The sequence below is a fragment of the Solanum lycopersicum genome, chromosome 1 (genome assembly GCF_036512215.1).
Source record: "Solanum lycopersicum chromosome 1, SLM_r2.1".
Taxonomy (NCBI): Eukaryota; Viridiplantae; Streptophyta; class Magnoliopsida; order Solanales; family Solanaceae; genus Solanum; species Solanum lycopersicum.
Genome location: NC_090800.1, coordinates 56,216,468 through 56,232,773, shown reverse-complemented (window position 1 = coordinate 56,232,773; position 16,306 = coordinate 56,216,468). Strand labels below are relative to the sequence as shown.

General features: G+C 35.8%; 1 protein-coding gene across 1 annotated transcript; it reads right to left on the bottom strand.

The window, feature by feature from the left end:
- Nucleotides 1–1,098: 1,098 nt before the first annotated feature.
- Nucleotides 1,099–2,199, bottom strand: LOC138342860 (uncharacterized). The gene is made up of 3 exons (XM_069294679.1): nt 2,017–2,199; nt 1,531–1,668; nt 1,099–1,386 (listed from the first exon to the last, which is right to left on the bottom strand). Exons 1-3 carry the CDS (start codon nt 2,197–2,199, stop codon nt 1,099–1,101), a joined length of 609 nt encoding a protein of 202 aa, XP_069150780.1.
- Nucleotides 2,200–16,306: the final 14,107 nt, after the last annotated feature.

Sequence of the window (16,306 nt, the reverse complement as noted above, 5' to 3'; positions counted from 1 at the left end):
AATTGACTAAAGCCCTTTTTTGGTGAACTGCAAGTGAGAGATGCATGACCTTTCCTAGATGCATGTGAAAAATATTTCAACTTGCTCTCTGGCCCTAAATCGCATAATCATCCATGGCTTCATCCCCAAACCCACATGAATCATCAATGCCTTCAATAGCCATATAACTCAATAGTAACATCGGATACTACTAATCAACGTCAATAGGCATGCAATAAACTAAACCAAAAAGGGATTCGACGAGATTATCAAGAATTCACTTCAAATCATGTAATCAGTTTTACACTTATTAAATTGAATTACGATTGGCGTGCAGATGACTTAACCCAACACGGATGAGATCCCATACCTTGATAGGGATTACCCTTGGTGAATTCTACTGAAAATACCTTGGCATTCTTGGCAAAACTTTGATCTTTTCTCTCTTCTCCTTCTTATCTTATCTTTTCTCCAAGCCCTAACCTTAAAAGAACTTCTCTAATTTGAAGTAAAACTTATTTTTACCCCACTGAAACCCATAAAACCAGTTTGGAAATAAATGGGTAAAAACACTAGTTTCCATTCCTCAAATATTGATTGGACTTTCCTTCCTTCAAAATCCCAAATTCCTAAAGGCTTATCTCCATCATATGATATCAAAAGTGTGAAAACTCGGTGCTGTAGGAAATATATTTCCAAGGGCTTTCCAACCATATAAAAAACTCACTCTAACTCATTCTGAGATAGAAATTGTTGCAATTTTAAAATGACCAAAAACTCATTTCCTTAGATTTAGGAAATTTTCCAGATTTTTCCTTTTCTTTCCACAAGTGAAGTTTTGGTTTCTTCGCTTATTCTAGGCTATTACGAATTACAAGATGTTACAATATCTCCCCCATTGGAAAATTTTTCTTCGAATGAGATTTCTTTCACTAAGCTAAGAGTTGTCACCTCAAGTTTCACATCAACAATCAAAAGCAAGTAATAACTTGCTTACTCATAGTTCATAAAGTAATGAGATGAGATTTATTATCTTCAAATATATTCTCTCTGGATTTTAAGAGATGTGGAAATCTCTTTTTCATATTCTTCAGCTTCCCAAGTTGTTTCTTCAACAAATTAATTCCCCCAAAGGACCTTGACAAACGCAACCTCCTTTGTTCTGAATTTGCAAACTTGTTGATCTAAAATCTGAACCGTACTGTCCTCATTGGATAATCCATCCTTAATATCAACATTTTTAGTTGTCACAATTAATGAGGGATCACCCATGCACTTCTTCAACATGGAGATACGAAATACAGGATAAACTGTTGTTAACTCTTGTGGTAGATCTAACTCATAAGATACATTGCCAATTCTCTTGGATATTCTATAAGGTCCAATATACCGGGGAGTAAGTTTCCCCTTTTTACCAAATCTCATAACACCTTTCATGGATAAAACTTTCAAGTATAGTCAATCATCTACCTAAAACTCTAACGGCCTTGTTCAAAAATCTGTATAGGACTTTTGAGGACTCTATGCCATTTTAAATCTATCTTTAATCACCTTCACCTTCTCTATGGCTTGGTGAACTTGATCTGCTCTTATGAACCCAGCTTTACCGAATTCGATCCACTCAATATCGCATCTGCATTTTCTCCCATAAAGAGCACATATAAAGTCATTTTGATGCCCAAATGGTAACTGTTGTTGTAAGCAAACTCAATGAGAGGTAGGTGATAATCTTAATTCCCCTTAAAATCAATCATACAAGCTCTCAACATGTATTGTAAGGTCAAGATAGTACACTCCGCTTGCCCATCCGTTTGGGGGTGGAAACTATTGCTTAAGTTCACCATTAAACCTAAACCTTTCTGGAAGGACTTCAAGAATTGAGCAATAAATTATGCACCTCTATCTGAAATGATTTAAATTGGAACAACATGGAGTTTCACCACCTCTTGAATGTATTACTTTGCATAATACTCGGCCGAATAAGTGGTCTTTACTAGCAAAAAAGTTGGCTGATTCTGTCATTCTATTGATAATCACCCAAATCGAATCATGATGCCTGTGATACTTTGGTAACCCGATGACAAAGTACACATTAATCATCTCATACTTCCATTCTGCATGTTCTATATTCTGAGCCAAACCTCCAGAAATTTGGTGTTCTACTTTCACTTGTTGCCAATTAGGGCACTTGGAAATAGGCTCAGCAATGTCCTTCTTCATACCTTCCTACTAGTATATCTCTCTCAAGTAACGGTACATCTTGCTGGAACCCAGATTAATGAAATATCTACAACTATGAACTTCCATTATGATCCTCTTTTGGAGCCCATCCATCCTAGGTACATATAATCTACGTTGGTACTTCAGTACACCATATCCCCCTTGTTCAAAAGCTAATACTCTTTTGTTATGAACATTTGCCTTCATATCAAGTAAATTGGGGTCTTGGTATTGCTTCTCATTCACCTCTGACACTAGTGATGATTCATCCCCATTAGTTACCAATCTTTCTTTGGAATCCATAAGTCTGACTCCCAGGGGTGCAAGCCTGCACACTTGTTGGCTAACTCCCTCTTTTCTTCCTCAACATGGGTGGTCTCTCCATGGATAACCTGCTTAAAGTATCAGCAACAACATTAGCCTTACCTAGGTGGTAAGGAATACTCATGTCATAATCCTTGACCAATCCTAACCACCTCTTTTGTCTGACATTTCGCTATTTTTGGGTGAACACATATTATAGGCTCTTGTGATCAGTGAATATATCAACATGAACATCGTACAAGAAGTGCCGCCATATGTTCAAGGAGAATACCAAAATAGCAAACTCCAAGTAATGGGTTGGATAATTCTTCTGATGAACCTTCAACTATCTGGAGGCATAACCTATAACTTTTTCATTCCATATAAGCACATAGCCCAAAAAAACCCTTGATGCATCACAGTACACCACAAAACCTTGAGTACCCTCTGGTAAGGTCAAAATCGGAGTAAAATTCAACCTCTTCTTCAACTACAGAAAGTTTTTCTCACAAACTTCATGCCATAGAAATTTAATTATATTCTTGGTTAACTTGGTCAATGTAGATGAGATAGATGAAAACCCCTCAACAAACCTTTAATAATAGCCAGCCATACCCAATAAACTCCTGATATTTGTTGGAGACGTGGGTCTAGGCCAACTCTGAACTTCTTCTATGTTTTTGATATCATCTATTGTCCCATCACTAAAAACTATGAGGCTCAAGAATGTTACAAACTTAAGCCAGAACTCACACTTGGAGAACTTGTTGAAAGTCTAAGTACTATTTTGAGGTTACTAGCATGATCTTCTTGATTCCTTCATTAGATTAGTATGTCATCAATGAAGATGATAACAAACCGATTAAAATAAGGTTTGAAAGCTCTATACATAAGATCAATGAATGTTGAAGGCACATAGGTCAAACCAAAAGACATGACCAAAACTCATAATGCCCATATCTAGTTCTAAAGGATTTTTTATGGTATGTCATATTTCCTAAATCTTAACTGATGGTAGCTTGATCTATGATCAATTTTTGAGAAACCTAAAGATGGTCAAAAAGATAATCAATTATTGGGAGAGGATACTTATTCTTGATGGTAACCTTATTAAATTGGCGTTAGTCTATACACATCCTAATGGAACCATTCTTCTTTCTTACAAACAAAATCGGAGCACCCCAAGGTGAGACACTTGGTCTAATAAAACCCTTATCTAATAGATCTTTCAAGTGTTCTTTAAACTTTTTGAATTCTGCTGGTGACATTCTACATAGCAGAGTAGAAATAGTACGAGTATCTGGAATGATGTATATGCCAAAGTATATTTCTCTCTTAGGAAGGACTCTGGGTAAATCATCAGGATATATTTCCAGAATCCCTTTTACTATAGGGACTGATTGAAGGAAAGGTACCTTAGCACTTTAGTCATTAACTCGGATTAAGTGATAGATATACCCCTTTGAAACTAACGTTATCCCCTTAAGGTACAAACTGGAACAACCCTTAGGCATTACTGAACTACTATAAATAGCTCATTAGGAATTTGAAATTTAATAACACGAATTCTACAATCCGTTGACGGATAACAGGCATGAAGCCAATCTATACTTAAAATGACATAGAAATTTACCATGTCTAACTCCACTATATTAGCCATGGTATTTTTGTGATAGATATAAATAAGACAACCACAATAGACTCTTTCCGCTAGAATAGACTCTTCAATAGGGGTAGAAACATAGAAAGGTTCACAAAATTTCTCAAGAAGAATCTCAAACTGATTTGCAACATTAACAATTACAAAAGATAAACTTGTTCCAGGGTCTAGCATAACATAAAAATCTAAAGTAAGTATGTTGATCATACCTATGACAACATCTTGAGAACTCTCTTTCTCTTGGAGGCTAGTGATTGCATAGAGGCGGTTTGCCCCTCTACCAGTAGCAGAAATTGCTCCTCTAGATGAAGCCATTTTTGGTGGAGCAACTGATATAGATTGAGCTCTATTTCCCAGATTTCCACCACCCACTTATTCATCAGACACTCTTTCATAAAATAACCCTCTTTACCTCACTTGAAGCAACCTGACTAGCCATAACTACAATTAGCAAAATGGTTTCTACAAAACGTACCACATGCAGTAGACCAACTACCTTCTTATGCCACACTACCTTGGGACTAGGCTGGTCTAGACTTGAAGTTCTTCAAATTTTTGGACAGTATACTCACCTTTGTTTCTGGGCATAGATGCACTGGTGGATGATGGTGTACTCCCATTTTATTTCTGAAACTATGGCCGATTTTAACTACCTTTCAACTGCGCAGACTCATTTCCAATATTAGCTTTCTTGTTCCTATGCTCCTCTCTGTCCTGAGCTTCACCTCTTTAACTTGTTTCACATTAACCATTAACCTGGATGTATTCATGTCACTATTCAACATTGCAACTCTACCCTCTTTTCTCGATGCACGGCCAAAGCCAACGACAAAGAAGCTCATTTTGCCCCTCATATCCTTAACCATTTAAGGAGCTTAGCAAGACAGTTGGGTGAACTTCAACCCATGTTCATGAACACTCAGTGTATGAAAATCCTTTACCGTTTCCTCTTTTCGTTGTCAAGGAAAGAACTACCCCCTAGAAAGCCTCTTCAAAACAGGCCAAGCTCGGATGTGTTGCATCCTCATATGTACTCTCCTTCCTTTTATCGAAATAATTCCTAGCAACATTCTTCATTTGATATGCTGCTATATCAACTCTCTCCACATAAACTACATGTATCACATCGAAAAACTTTTTTAAATCTTGCATAATGTTTTCCGAATCCTCAGTAGTTCTTTAACCGGTGAAGCTGGAGGATTCATTTTCAAATACTCGGTGTCAACATCCTTGTTTTTAGCTCCTCTCTATTTCCCATCCTGGTTAGTCACTGCTTGGCTTAACATTTGGATAGTCCCACGAAACTCAACATTGGTAATTTCTTCTTGAGGTTGCACATTTTTTTCATACCTCTGGCTCCTATACATTTATTCTGGCTGGACGACTTTTTGTTGCTCTTCGTAGACGCATAATGATCTGAAACACGTGCATGCTTTAGTTAGACAACAAGATTTTAGAGATAAACTCTAACGCACGAAAAGGAATATGAAAGAAGTGAGGAATTCCAAAACGTTCTAGTCTCCTAATCAAAGATGTGGCGTACTTCACACTATTGACCAAGACCCTATAGACAAAGCTTCATATACTTCCTAGGACTCTTGAACTCTGTTCTATGATACCAAGTTTGTCACACCCCGAGTCTACACCCTGGAGTGGCTAGCACTCAATAACAATTGATCGCCTTGTGCAAACCTTTGGCCTGGATTACTTAACCTTGCGGAAGACTTAACTCGTTATAAGAAAGAACATTCTCAAAGAATTACTTAATGTAAAATAACATGTCCAAAGTGGCATTAAGTCTCATATTATGAAATATTTGTAAATAAATAGAGACTCAAACTTGACTATCTGACTACCTATCTGTCGATGAAGCCACAATAATACAAAAACGAATGTTGGGAAAAACCCATCCACATTCGATAAATATAAATACTGAAAGCGATAACAGAGTCCTCCAACTGGAAGAGGTGTAACAACCCTAAAAATGGATATACAAAGTGATACTTAATGTGTCAAGAATGCCTATGATTAGACCAGCGTTCAAACGGATTGGTGCGCGTAGAACCAGACTTCAGAAAACTTGCTACATCCAAGTCAACAAAATTGTATAGTTAGTTAATCTAGCAACGGTTGCGTCCAACCATGTAGGGCTCTCGAATACGAAGATTTACTCGAATGAGTCTTTACCGGACTTAAAAAGTTGAAATGTTAGGTTTGGAGGGTCTAGGGGTAAAATGGTCTTTTTCCAGGATAAGGTTAATATCGTAATTACCCCAAATATATAATAAATTATTTAATTAATCAGGTGGAGGGAAAATTTTAGGAGAGAGTCGAAATTGAGTTCTTGAAGTGAAGTCTTGCTTCACTCAGGCTCGAACCTAGGTGGAAGCAATAAATTAATGTAATTTTTATTTAAGTTATTGAATTAATGTAATTAATTAATAATTAATACTCATAATATGATTTTAAAAAAATAAAAATCAGATTTTTGTTAAATCAAAAAACCTTATTGACTAAGTCCTAAAACTAGACTCCTAAGACTTCTTCAACTCCCACTCCTTCACATTTATCTCTCCACTTTCGCGCTCAATATCTCTTATTCTTTTTCACATTTTTTCTATGCCATAATAAGATACAAAAGCAAAGTATAAACCAATTTCTTCACCCTTGAAGAACTTACACGAAATCACAAGAAAACAAATGTTAGTCGTACACTAGGCAAAGAGATGTTTGTCCGTCGAGTTGGTGTTGACTTTGAGGGGATTTGGACGTGATTTTTGGAAAAGATTTTGGGCAGAAAGTCGAGGTTTGAACTTCATAAAAGGTATGGGTTTTCTTACTTTTGGTCTCTTTCTCAAGAGACCCTTAAGGCTCAGATGAATCTACTTGAAAACTAGGGTTGTTCCTGTTCTTGTCGAACTTCTTGTCCCTAGTATTCCTTTGATCTCAATGTATAATAGGTTAGAGATCATGTTTTTTTTATGTGTGCTGCTAATTTAAGTATGAAGTTTTATTTTCATGATAATTTGTTGTTTATTATGTGTTTGGAATTGTAAGCATGTTAAATTATGTCACCCGAAAGTATGTGAAAAATGATATGTTTTTATGGTTGAATTTTATGTGCGAATGTTTGTGTAAATCCTGAGGTCTAAAATTGATGTAATGTCGCTGGATGAAAAGGTAATTCTTGTCTTAATATAATCTTAAAAACATTACACTTAAATATGCACCAAATGATACATGAAATGCCTTAAGAGTTAACGTATGAATGATGATAAAAAGAAGCTGAAAATAGCAAATAAATTTCCAGCATTAGGTAGGTTGGGTTTGGCCACACAAAATGGTACAAAATTCAATAAAAAGTGAATGTAAAATGAGTGAGATACCTAAGTAATTAACCCAAAACATCATTATATGAAAGCTACAAAAGAAAGCAACAAAAGATTAAGACAAAAATAGATTGGAAGAGACTAAATTTTCAGCCTGTTGGAAATTGTAGTCTAGGCCAACTTTTAAAAAAAATGAGTTTCGTTTAATTTTTTTTAAAAAATGTGAGGTCATTGGGGACTGAACCAATGACATCACTAAATGAATATTTTTTAAGAATTTCGTGAGAAAAATGTAAAGAAAAATAGATGTGGTGAGTGGGGATTGAACCAACAACCTCTTGAAAGGATGAGAGAGTTAGGATAAAAATAAAGGAGAAAATAAATATGGGGAGAGGAGATTGAACTCAAAACCTCTAGGATAGGTAAGAAAATTAGGATATAAAAATAAAGAAAAATAATGAGCTTGTGGGGGATTTAACCCACAACGTCCTTGACATAAACGAAAAAGGAGAGGAGAAAAAGGAAGGAAATGTTATTGCGTTGATGCTGATCGAACTAGGGTCCCACAAATCTAAAAAATGTGATTATCAAGTCTAAAATAAGATTAAGTGTTTTCCAAGGGATTCTAAATCGGGTTCCCTTGCCCAATTCCGTATTGACACATAGGTCATACGTAAGTAAATATTTAATAAACGACGCCTCTAAAGATCGAAATCAATATCTTGGCATATCTACAAGATGCGTAAGTCTTGTACCACATAATCTTGGGTAAATATGAATCACTTAGACAAACTATGAATAAATCCCCATGGTTTGTATGTATAGACCCATAAGTCTAGCATACGTTTAAAAGTAGGTGAACCTAAGATGTACGTAATGAAATAATGAAACCCTAGAAGGGTTAAGTACAAGTGTAAAATACACTAAATGGCCAAGTGCATTGCCATATGATGAAATGAACAATGAAATGATGAAACGATGAAATGAACAATAAAATGATAAAATAAACAATTAAATAATGAAACCCTAGAAGAGTTAAGTAAGCGTGTGAAAAACACAAATGGCCAAGTGCATCGGCATATGATTAAATGAACATTCACGTAAAAAAGGGTGAGTAACTATGAAGAGCAAATGTTCTAATGATAATGAATGTGGTGACAACATGATATGAGGCTAATGTTAAAGATGAGAGCAATCTTTAATGAGCCTAAGTAAATGTTACCAAAACGTACTCACCTTTGAGGGTGTAAAGTTAATGAAGAGAAAAGTATCTATGAGAACTTGTCCTCATACTAGAAGCAAGCTTCCATAATTTATGAGTTGAATGTAATTGACCTTTATACTGAGCACCGATAGACTAGCTATGAGCGGTGACGCCTTCTTTCAGAAAGGGTTGAGGTTCACGTAACTCTCATTAGATGAGATTGTCCGGCATGCTGGGTATGGGTCTCCTTATATCTCCTAGTCTTTGAACCTATACTGCCAATATAAGGATCTAGCAGGGTTCAATTCCCATGACGCTAGCATTTTTTAGGTCACTTTGGTCGTTGATTCCACCTTTTTTTGGTGTGGGGTTTCATGACACTGGATTTCATGATGCTCACATTGTCTATGTCAGTTAAAGTTAAAGTTCCCAATGAAATAAAGAGGTCAGCCTGAAATGATGTACATAATAAAATGAATGATACCAAAGGTGTTAGAATAGGATAATCAAAATGTGAGTTAGATTAAAGTAATGACATTATATCATTATTGGACATTGCACTACGAACACGATGAAAGTCTTAAACTACATCCTAGGAATAGCTGGTGCTTACATTGGCCCATGAATGAAATAAAATGGAGTATGTATGAATGAACGAAGCAGACTCCGTGTTTGCTAAAGAAGACTCCCTAGTTGAGGTCCCGTATGTTGACTCCTCATTTATGTAAAGTCTTAATTTTAAGTCCATGAATCCAAGGTCTTATGGGATATGAATGAATGATATGAATGATGCTATGTTCTATATGCAATATGATATGTGCTAAGTGTAAGATGTTATTTGTTGTGTGCAGTATGATAAGTATGATGATGCATGCTCTTCTCTTGGCATAACTTTCCTAATCCAAATTTGAAAAGCTCACTAACTTTCCTAATCTAATTTTGGAAAGCTGACTTCCCTTATTCCAATTTTGCAAGTCCATTGACTTGACTTTCCATAATCATGTTGTTAGGAAAGAGATAATCTTACTCATGCATGTACATGGTGTGTGCTTGCATATACTCATACTTAGTACAAGTGTGCACTAATAACATACAACTCTATATTTTTAGGTGCAGGCACATGTGGACGCTAGTGCTTACAGGTTGACGTTGCAGATATCTAGACCTGGATCTTTCATCCGGACTTCGTAGGCCCTCATGCTTTTGAGGATGTCTAACATTATTATCTAGATTAGATGTAGGCTTTAGCTAGTGGATCATGTTCCACAAGTGATCCTTTCCACTTTCATTTCATACTTTGCATTGGTGCATTTTGGCAAAAATATGCTTAAGTCAATTATGAATTGTTTCTTTCATTTGATTATCACTATATTAGATAGTTAATTTGTGAATGCCTATGCTATTAAGTTTAAAATGTTTAGTATGAAGTAATAAAACAAAAACTTCAAATTTTTCGCTATATTAACCTAAATGAAGTAAAAATGACGTATGTAGGCTTGTCTGCGACCTCTGAGAGGCCAACGACGTTGGTCTCCTCTGGGTCTCAATTCCGAGTGTGACAAAGTTTGTATCAGATCCCTATGTTAAATTATGAAGATAATAAGTTCACATCAACCACATTTAGTAGCTTCTAAGTCATGGTAGTGAAGTACACTACTATCCTGAATTAGAGACTGCATGGTGCGTAGGAAAATTTCCCTTCTTCTGATCTTATCGTGCCTTCTCTAATGTCTTTTTCTTTGTGTTAAGAGCATATCTAGCATCAACTCTTTAGATTAAGAAATTTGAATACAAGGAGAAACGAAGGCAGAGTAACAAGGTCTTCAAAGGGAGAACCCACCTGCCAGCACCATGGATAGCAGGTTAAGGGACATCACGAGGATGAATCCTCCTATTTACCCTAGATCTATGATTGCTGAGAATCTCGATAAGGATCCTATGACAGCTATGTTGCATGCCAGCATGGGCCTTTCCAGACTTATGGTCCATGTCCAACAAGTGGAGGAAAAAAGGAATAGGAAGCATACTAGGGCAAGGAACCCATCAAAACTATGACATTCTATCTCTCAAGCTTGAATAGAATAGATGAGAGAGACAATAAATCAAAACTTCACTAGTCACCATGTTCCCTCACTTACAAGGAACCCATCAAAACACAACGGAGAAAAGTATAACCTACCGAAATTATCACCCGAATTAGCTCTTTTAGGTTGAAGAACATAGAAGTGATTCCTCTTTGGAGCATCACCTTCCGGAGCACTAGGAGGAACTTTCTCGGCCTCTCTTCCTCTAGCCGCAATAGTAGGACAATCCCTCACTTTATGACTATCCTTACCACAACCAAAGAAACCACCGGTATCGGCTAAACATTTCTCAATGTGCTTCTTCCCACATCTAGCACAAGTAGGCTTAACACTTTTAGAACTACTACCACCAGTAATATTGGCCTTAGGAGCACTAGATCCATCTTGGTTTGGAACCTTTTTCTTGAACCTATGTTGGATTTACTCATCAGATTTGCCCCTCTTCAATTTCTTTGTCATATGACTAAGTTTGGACTCTTCAATGGATTAAGCATACACCATAAATCTAGGTAAGGTCATGTCACCATGAAGCATGGACATATGATAGTTTTATTTCACATTGTCAGCAAAACTGGTCACAAACCTACTCATCTCATCCCTAGGGTTACACACCAAGGATGGATCATACCTAGAAAAAAAGGTGAACTTTAAAGAATACTCTTCTACACTCATATTACCTTGCCTAAGGTTAATGAACTCATTAACCTTCACCTCCATCCTTTGCCGGGGAAAATACTTTCCTAAGAATACTCTTCAACACTCATATTACCTTGCATAAGGTTAATGAACTTCTAATCCTACACCTTCATCCTTTCTCGGGGAAAATACATTCCTAAGAAAGCCTCCTTAAACTCTTCCCCTCTATATTACCCAAATCAACCGACCTATTATCATTACATTGGGTTTACCATACTTGAGCAACTTCTCTAAATTGGAATGAATTCAACTCCTCCTTCTCTGTAGAAGATACCGCATAACACTCAACACCTTGTACACACCATCAAGAAACTCTTGGGGATCTTCTCCCACCATAGATCAATGAAATATAGGAGGATTCATCCTCACAAAGTCCATCAACCTAGAGGTCATAGTACTCTCCAAAATATTCACCCTAGGTTCAATACCCCTATTCATATGAGTTGTCATAGGTGGGGCAAAAGAAAGTAAAGCCTCTCTAATGTACCCATTATTCATGTCCGGGGGAACTACCAGAACTTCATTACATCTATCCACAATAGGGACTTGAGCAACCTAAGTACCTTGACGAACTTGAACTCTTTGTAGAGCTAGTCTACCTTAGGTAACTCCCTAATTCACTCTTTTCTCTTCCAACCTTGATGTGGCCATTCTTTTTGTAATCATCTCCTATAAACACAAGAGAAGAGATTAGGAATAGACACTTATAACCTCAAATTTATAGCATAAATCAAGCGTGATGAAGAAAGTGAAACTCTATCCTCCTATAGCCTCTCGATCAATGATGTGTCGCTACATACACTGATGAACAAGACTACTAGAAGTGGCTTTAATGAGACTGTGGATTCTTAAGACTATTTCATTACCTAACTCTGATACCATGCTTGTCATGACCCGGGAATATACCCTAGATGAAATGGTATTCTTAAATCTTGGCACGGTGTTCTCGACCTCTCGGAGGTCTTGTACAAGCCTTTGTCATCATTCATTGCATACATGCATGAAAAATAATGCGAAATTAAAACTTTACACACAATCGGATAATACTTCAAAATCTCTTTTATAAAAAATCATAGAAATAAGGCTATGTTTTTTGTAGTCATCTTAGACACACGAATATCTTAGGTCACGATTCATACTTCAATGAAATAGATGTAACAAAGTCTATTACAATATCTTTAACATGAAAAGCTAAACATTACTATGTCCTCGAATCAATTGAGGACATACCCCAACTTTCGTGAATAAATACTAATGTCAAAGCTTCACTTCAATGAATTCTCTAAATTGTCCCCTACACCTTTAGAGATAAGACAAAATATATAGAATTAGCACATTAAAATGCACCAAGTATGATGCAATGCAATAAAATCATGCTAAAAAGAACTTTGTATAAAACACGCTCTTTTGAAGAAAACATCATAACGTAAGCACAAGAGTCACTTACAAGCCAACATAATCACATATAAGTCATATTCAAAGTAATACACAATATAGAATAAGATCACTTCAAAACATATAAGCATAAGACTCTCCTACCAAAGGTTATTGTGACACTCACTTGACTGAGATATCAAGAGACCGCCCATACAACCCCTTCATACACACCTAAGTGATCGTTAAGATTACCTAATAAAAGATTATTCACATTTCATCAATTAACTCCCTACCTAGAATTACTCTAAGAGAACACATCCTATGTGGGCACATGGTAAAGGAATATCAAGGGTTTTCTTGTACTAAAGTCTCCTCTTTAGTAGAATCACTCAAGCATACTCACTCCATGCTAGCATTTGTTCTCATAGAGTAATTCAATCTCAAGGGCATATGAAAAGGTACGATATAGAAGTTATAGCCAAATCATAATACACCATATCAACGATGGATCAACTAGGGCTGCCACACAATGGTTAAATAGGATATCTTATGACTTTGTTAGAGATTGTGTCATGCTGTTCCAACCAACCTATCCCTAAGTCCATCATTCACACAAGAAGGACACAATTACGGCTTTCAACTTCAAGGATATTATAACCTTCTATCTCGTTTGAAGGTTCCACATTAATGAATCTCTTAACTATGTTCAAGGTCATATTACAATCACATATAAAAATATATGACAAAGGTTTTTTAGCCTACTATGTCAAGAGTCATATTTATATTCTTCCTGTTTCAAGTAGAGGGGAACATCTCTACCATAACAAGACACACATACTTTATTTTATCACATATACAATGTCACTCAAGTAGAACATAAAGGAAACCAAGTCTACTACAAGTCACCCTATTCATTCTTATAGAATCATCAACATAGTACATAATAGGACTCATATATTCAACTTGGAAGATTCACACTTCAACGTCAAGTCACACATTTTAAGACATCGCCATAGTCTACTATAGACACATAACATTAAATAAAAGAATTCATACTTTGACTTCAGATATACACATAAGTCATATAGACATTTACAATGATCACATATACAAGTTATTAAATGATAATACCATAATTCATAAAGTAATGCCTACGAGATCACATTCTTCACAAGTATATCCCATAAACATCTCCACTATAAGTTGACCATATCAATCATCACAACTGCAATACCTATGCTACACAATATAGAAGAGGTTAGGTTAACCTACCACCATTCCAACATCAACACCTCCAACACTAAAAGATGGATTATAATAGTATTTTGAGGTAGTGTTTAAAGTTTGGAGAGTTTGGAGGTCAAAGGTCACAGAACGTCCAATACTTTATCTTTATTGTTGCTTTTATATTTAATTGAGTTAAGTATTCTTGAATTGACTATCCGTGAGTTAAGTTGGGTTGAGTTGAGTTATGATGAGGTGAGTATGTATTCTTTTTTATCAGACTAATTTTATGTTTATGATTTAGAGATCCCCGTACATGCTCGTGCATTTAACATTCTAACTCCATTTGGCCTTCATCTTTTTATCATGCAGATACAAGTATTCAAGGTTATCAACAGTCGCTCTTTTGTTACAACTTCCAGTCTCAGTTAGCTTTGGTGAGTCTCCTTGCTTCTAGAGGGTTCTACTTTTACTTTCTAGTTTGTTATGATGTTGTGGGTCTTTTTTTGACTTCCATCATAGTATATTAAACCCTCAAAAGCAACGAGGCTCGCCAAAGAACATTTTGAGCTTAAAGTTTTATCAACAGAGTTGATGAACCTGATCACCTGTATTTGCATCATAAAATATGCAGGCCAAATGTATTCAATATATTGAATGTAAATGCATGCAAACAGAACTCTAAAGGATAAAAATAAAGAACATCCTCATCTCATCTCATCTCAACTCAGAAATACTCAACTCAATTCAATATAAATTCAACAATAAAGATGCAATATAAAGAAAGAATTTAAAACAATAGCAATACCTCAATGTAGTTAAAAAATACAATAATAAACTTTTGCTTTTATTTGGGAGATTTTCTAATCGATAACCATCACTATGAGTTATGTGATGATATATCAGCTTGCAGACGCTGCCAAAACTGTCTTATACCTTGCCATAGTACAAGACATCTCCAACTAAGTGGTTGACACACGTGGTTTATGAGAACTTTGAGTTATCGGAACTTGTACCCATATCAGTTCTCATATCTTTTAAAGAAAATATTACTCCTCCTCAATTTGAGGTAATTGGATCAAAAGATTTCTCTTTTAGAGATAATGCTCAAAACTCCTCATAAACTCATTTAGAAATAAGTGTTTATGTCATTTTAGATTAAAAATTCTTACGTATTTGGGAATACTTAGTCCCTCATACTCATTTTTTAAAAATGAACTCGACCCTCCTCATCCTCATACTCATTTACTCAAGTCTTAATTTAAGTTTAAAAAGATTGATAATATTTCTTAACGTGACTAAAAAAGGTTTCTCAAACTTCACGCTTAATATTTATTTTAATTTTTTAAAAAGTGAAATTAAGAGACATAATTCGGATATACGAAGGAACTCTTGATGATTTATGAAGGTTTAGATTGTTAAGATTAAGAAAGAATTCAAAGATCGACTGTAAGGAACACGTGCGGAAAGAGAATGAAATTGAAAAATGGCCTAAAGCTTTGGCATAGGGGTTGCACATCACCCCAGGCCTCCCATCATTGGGAGCCATTTCCGGCTCACTTCTAGCGCCTCGCAACAGACCTACTTGCACATTGGAGGTGCGACACTCCAACACTTTTCCTGAACATTCTGACGATTTTTCCTCCTTGATTTTAGCCAATATTCACCTGGAATCGATTGATTCATTCCAAACTTCCTTAGATTCATAAACCCAACACAAGTAAATGGAAATATACTCAAATTTCCTTAGGAACAACCCTTCAAACCTTTAACCCTCTTCTCAAGAGCTCATCAAACTCCATTAATAACACATGAAGAACAAAACTTCAAGAAAACTCATCAAGAACTCAATAAACAAAATCTCATGGTAAAATTCAATAATAAACTCATGATAGGCGTGAGGGTGAACTAACCCAACACTATGAAAACTTACATACCTTGAAATAAGCTAATTCTCAACGGAAATCCTCAAAGCTCGCAAGAATTTTGAACTTTTGAAGCTTTTTCCCCTCTTGAACTTTGCCCTAACCTTCCAAACTTTTTTAGTGTTTAGGTAAACCGACTTGAATCAGCTTTAACCCCTTAGTATCTAGTCCTACTTTTCTGAGCTAAATAATAGAGATATGACTCAGCTTTCAGTTCATCAATTTCGATTTGCCAGATGAATTTTTTATGCCTAAGCAAGTGGAACTAATTTCATTGTATATGGAACCACATTGGAAGAAAAGAA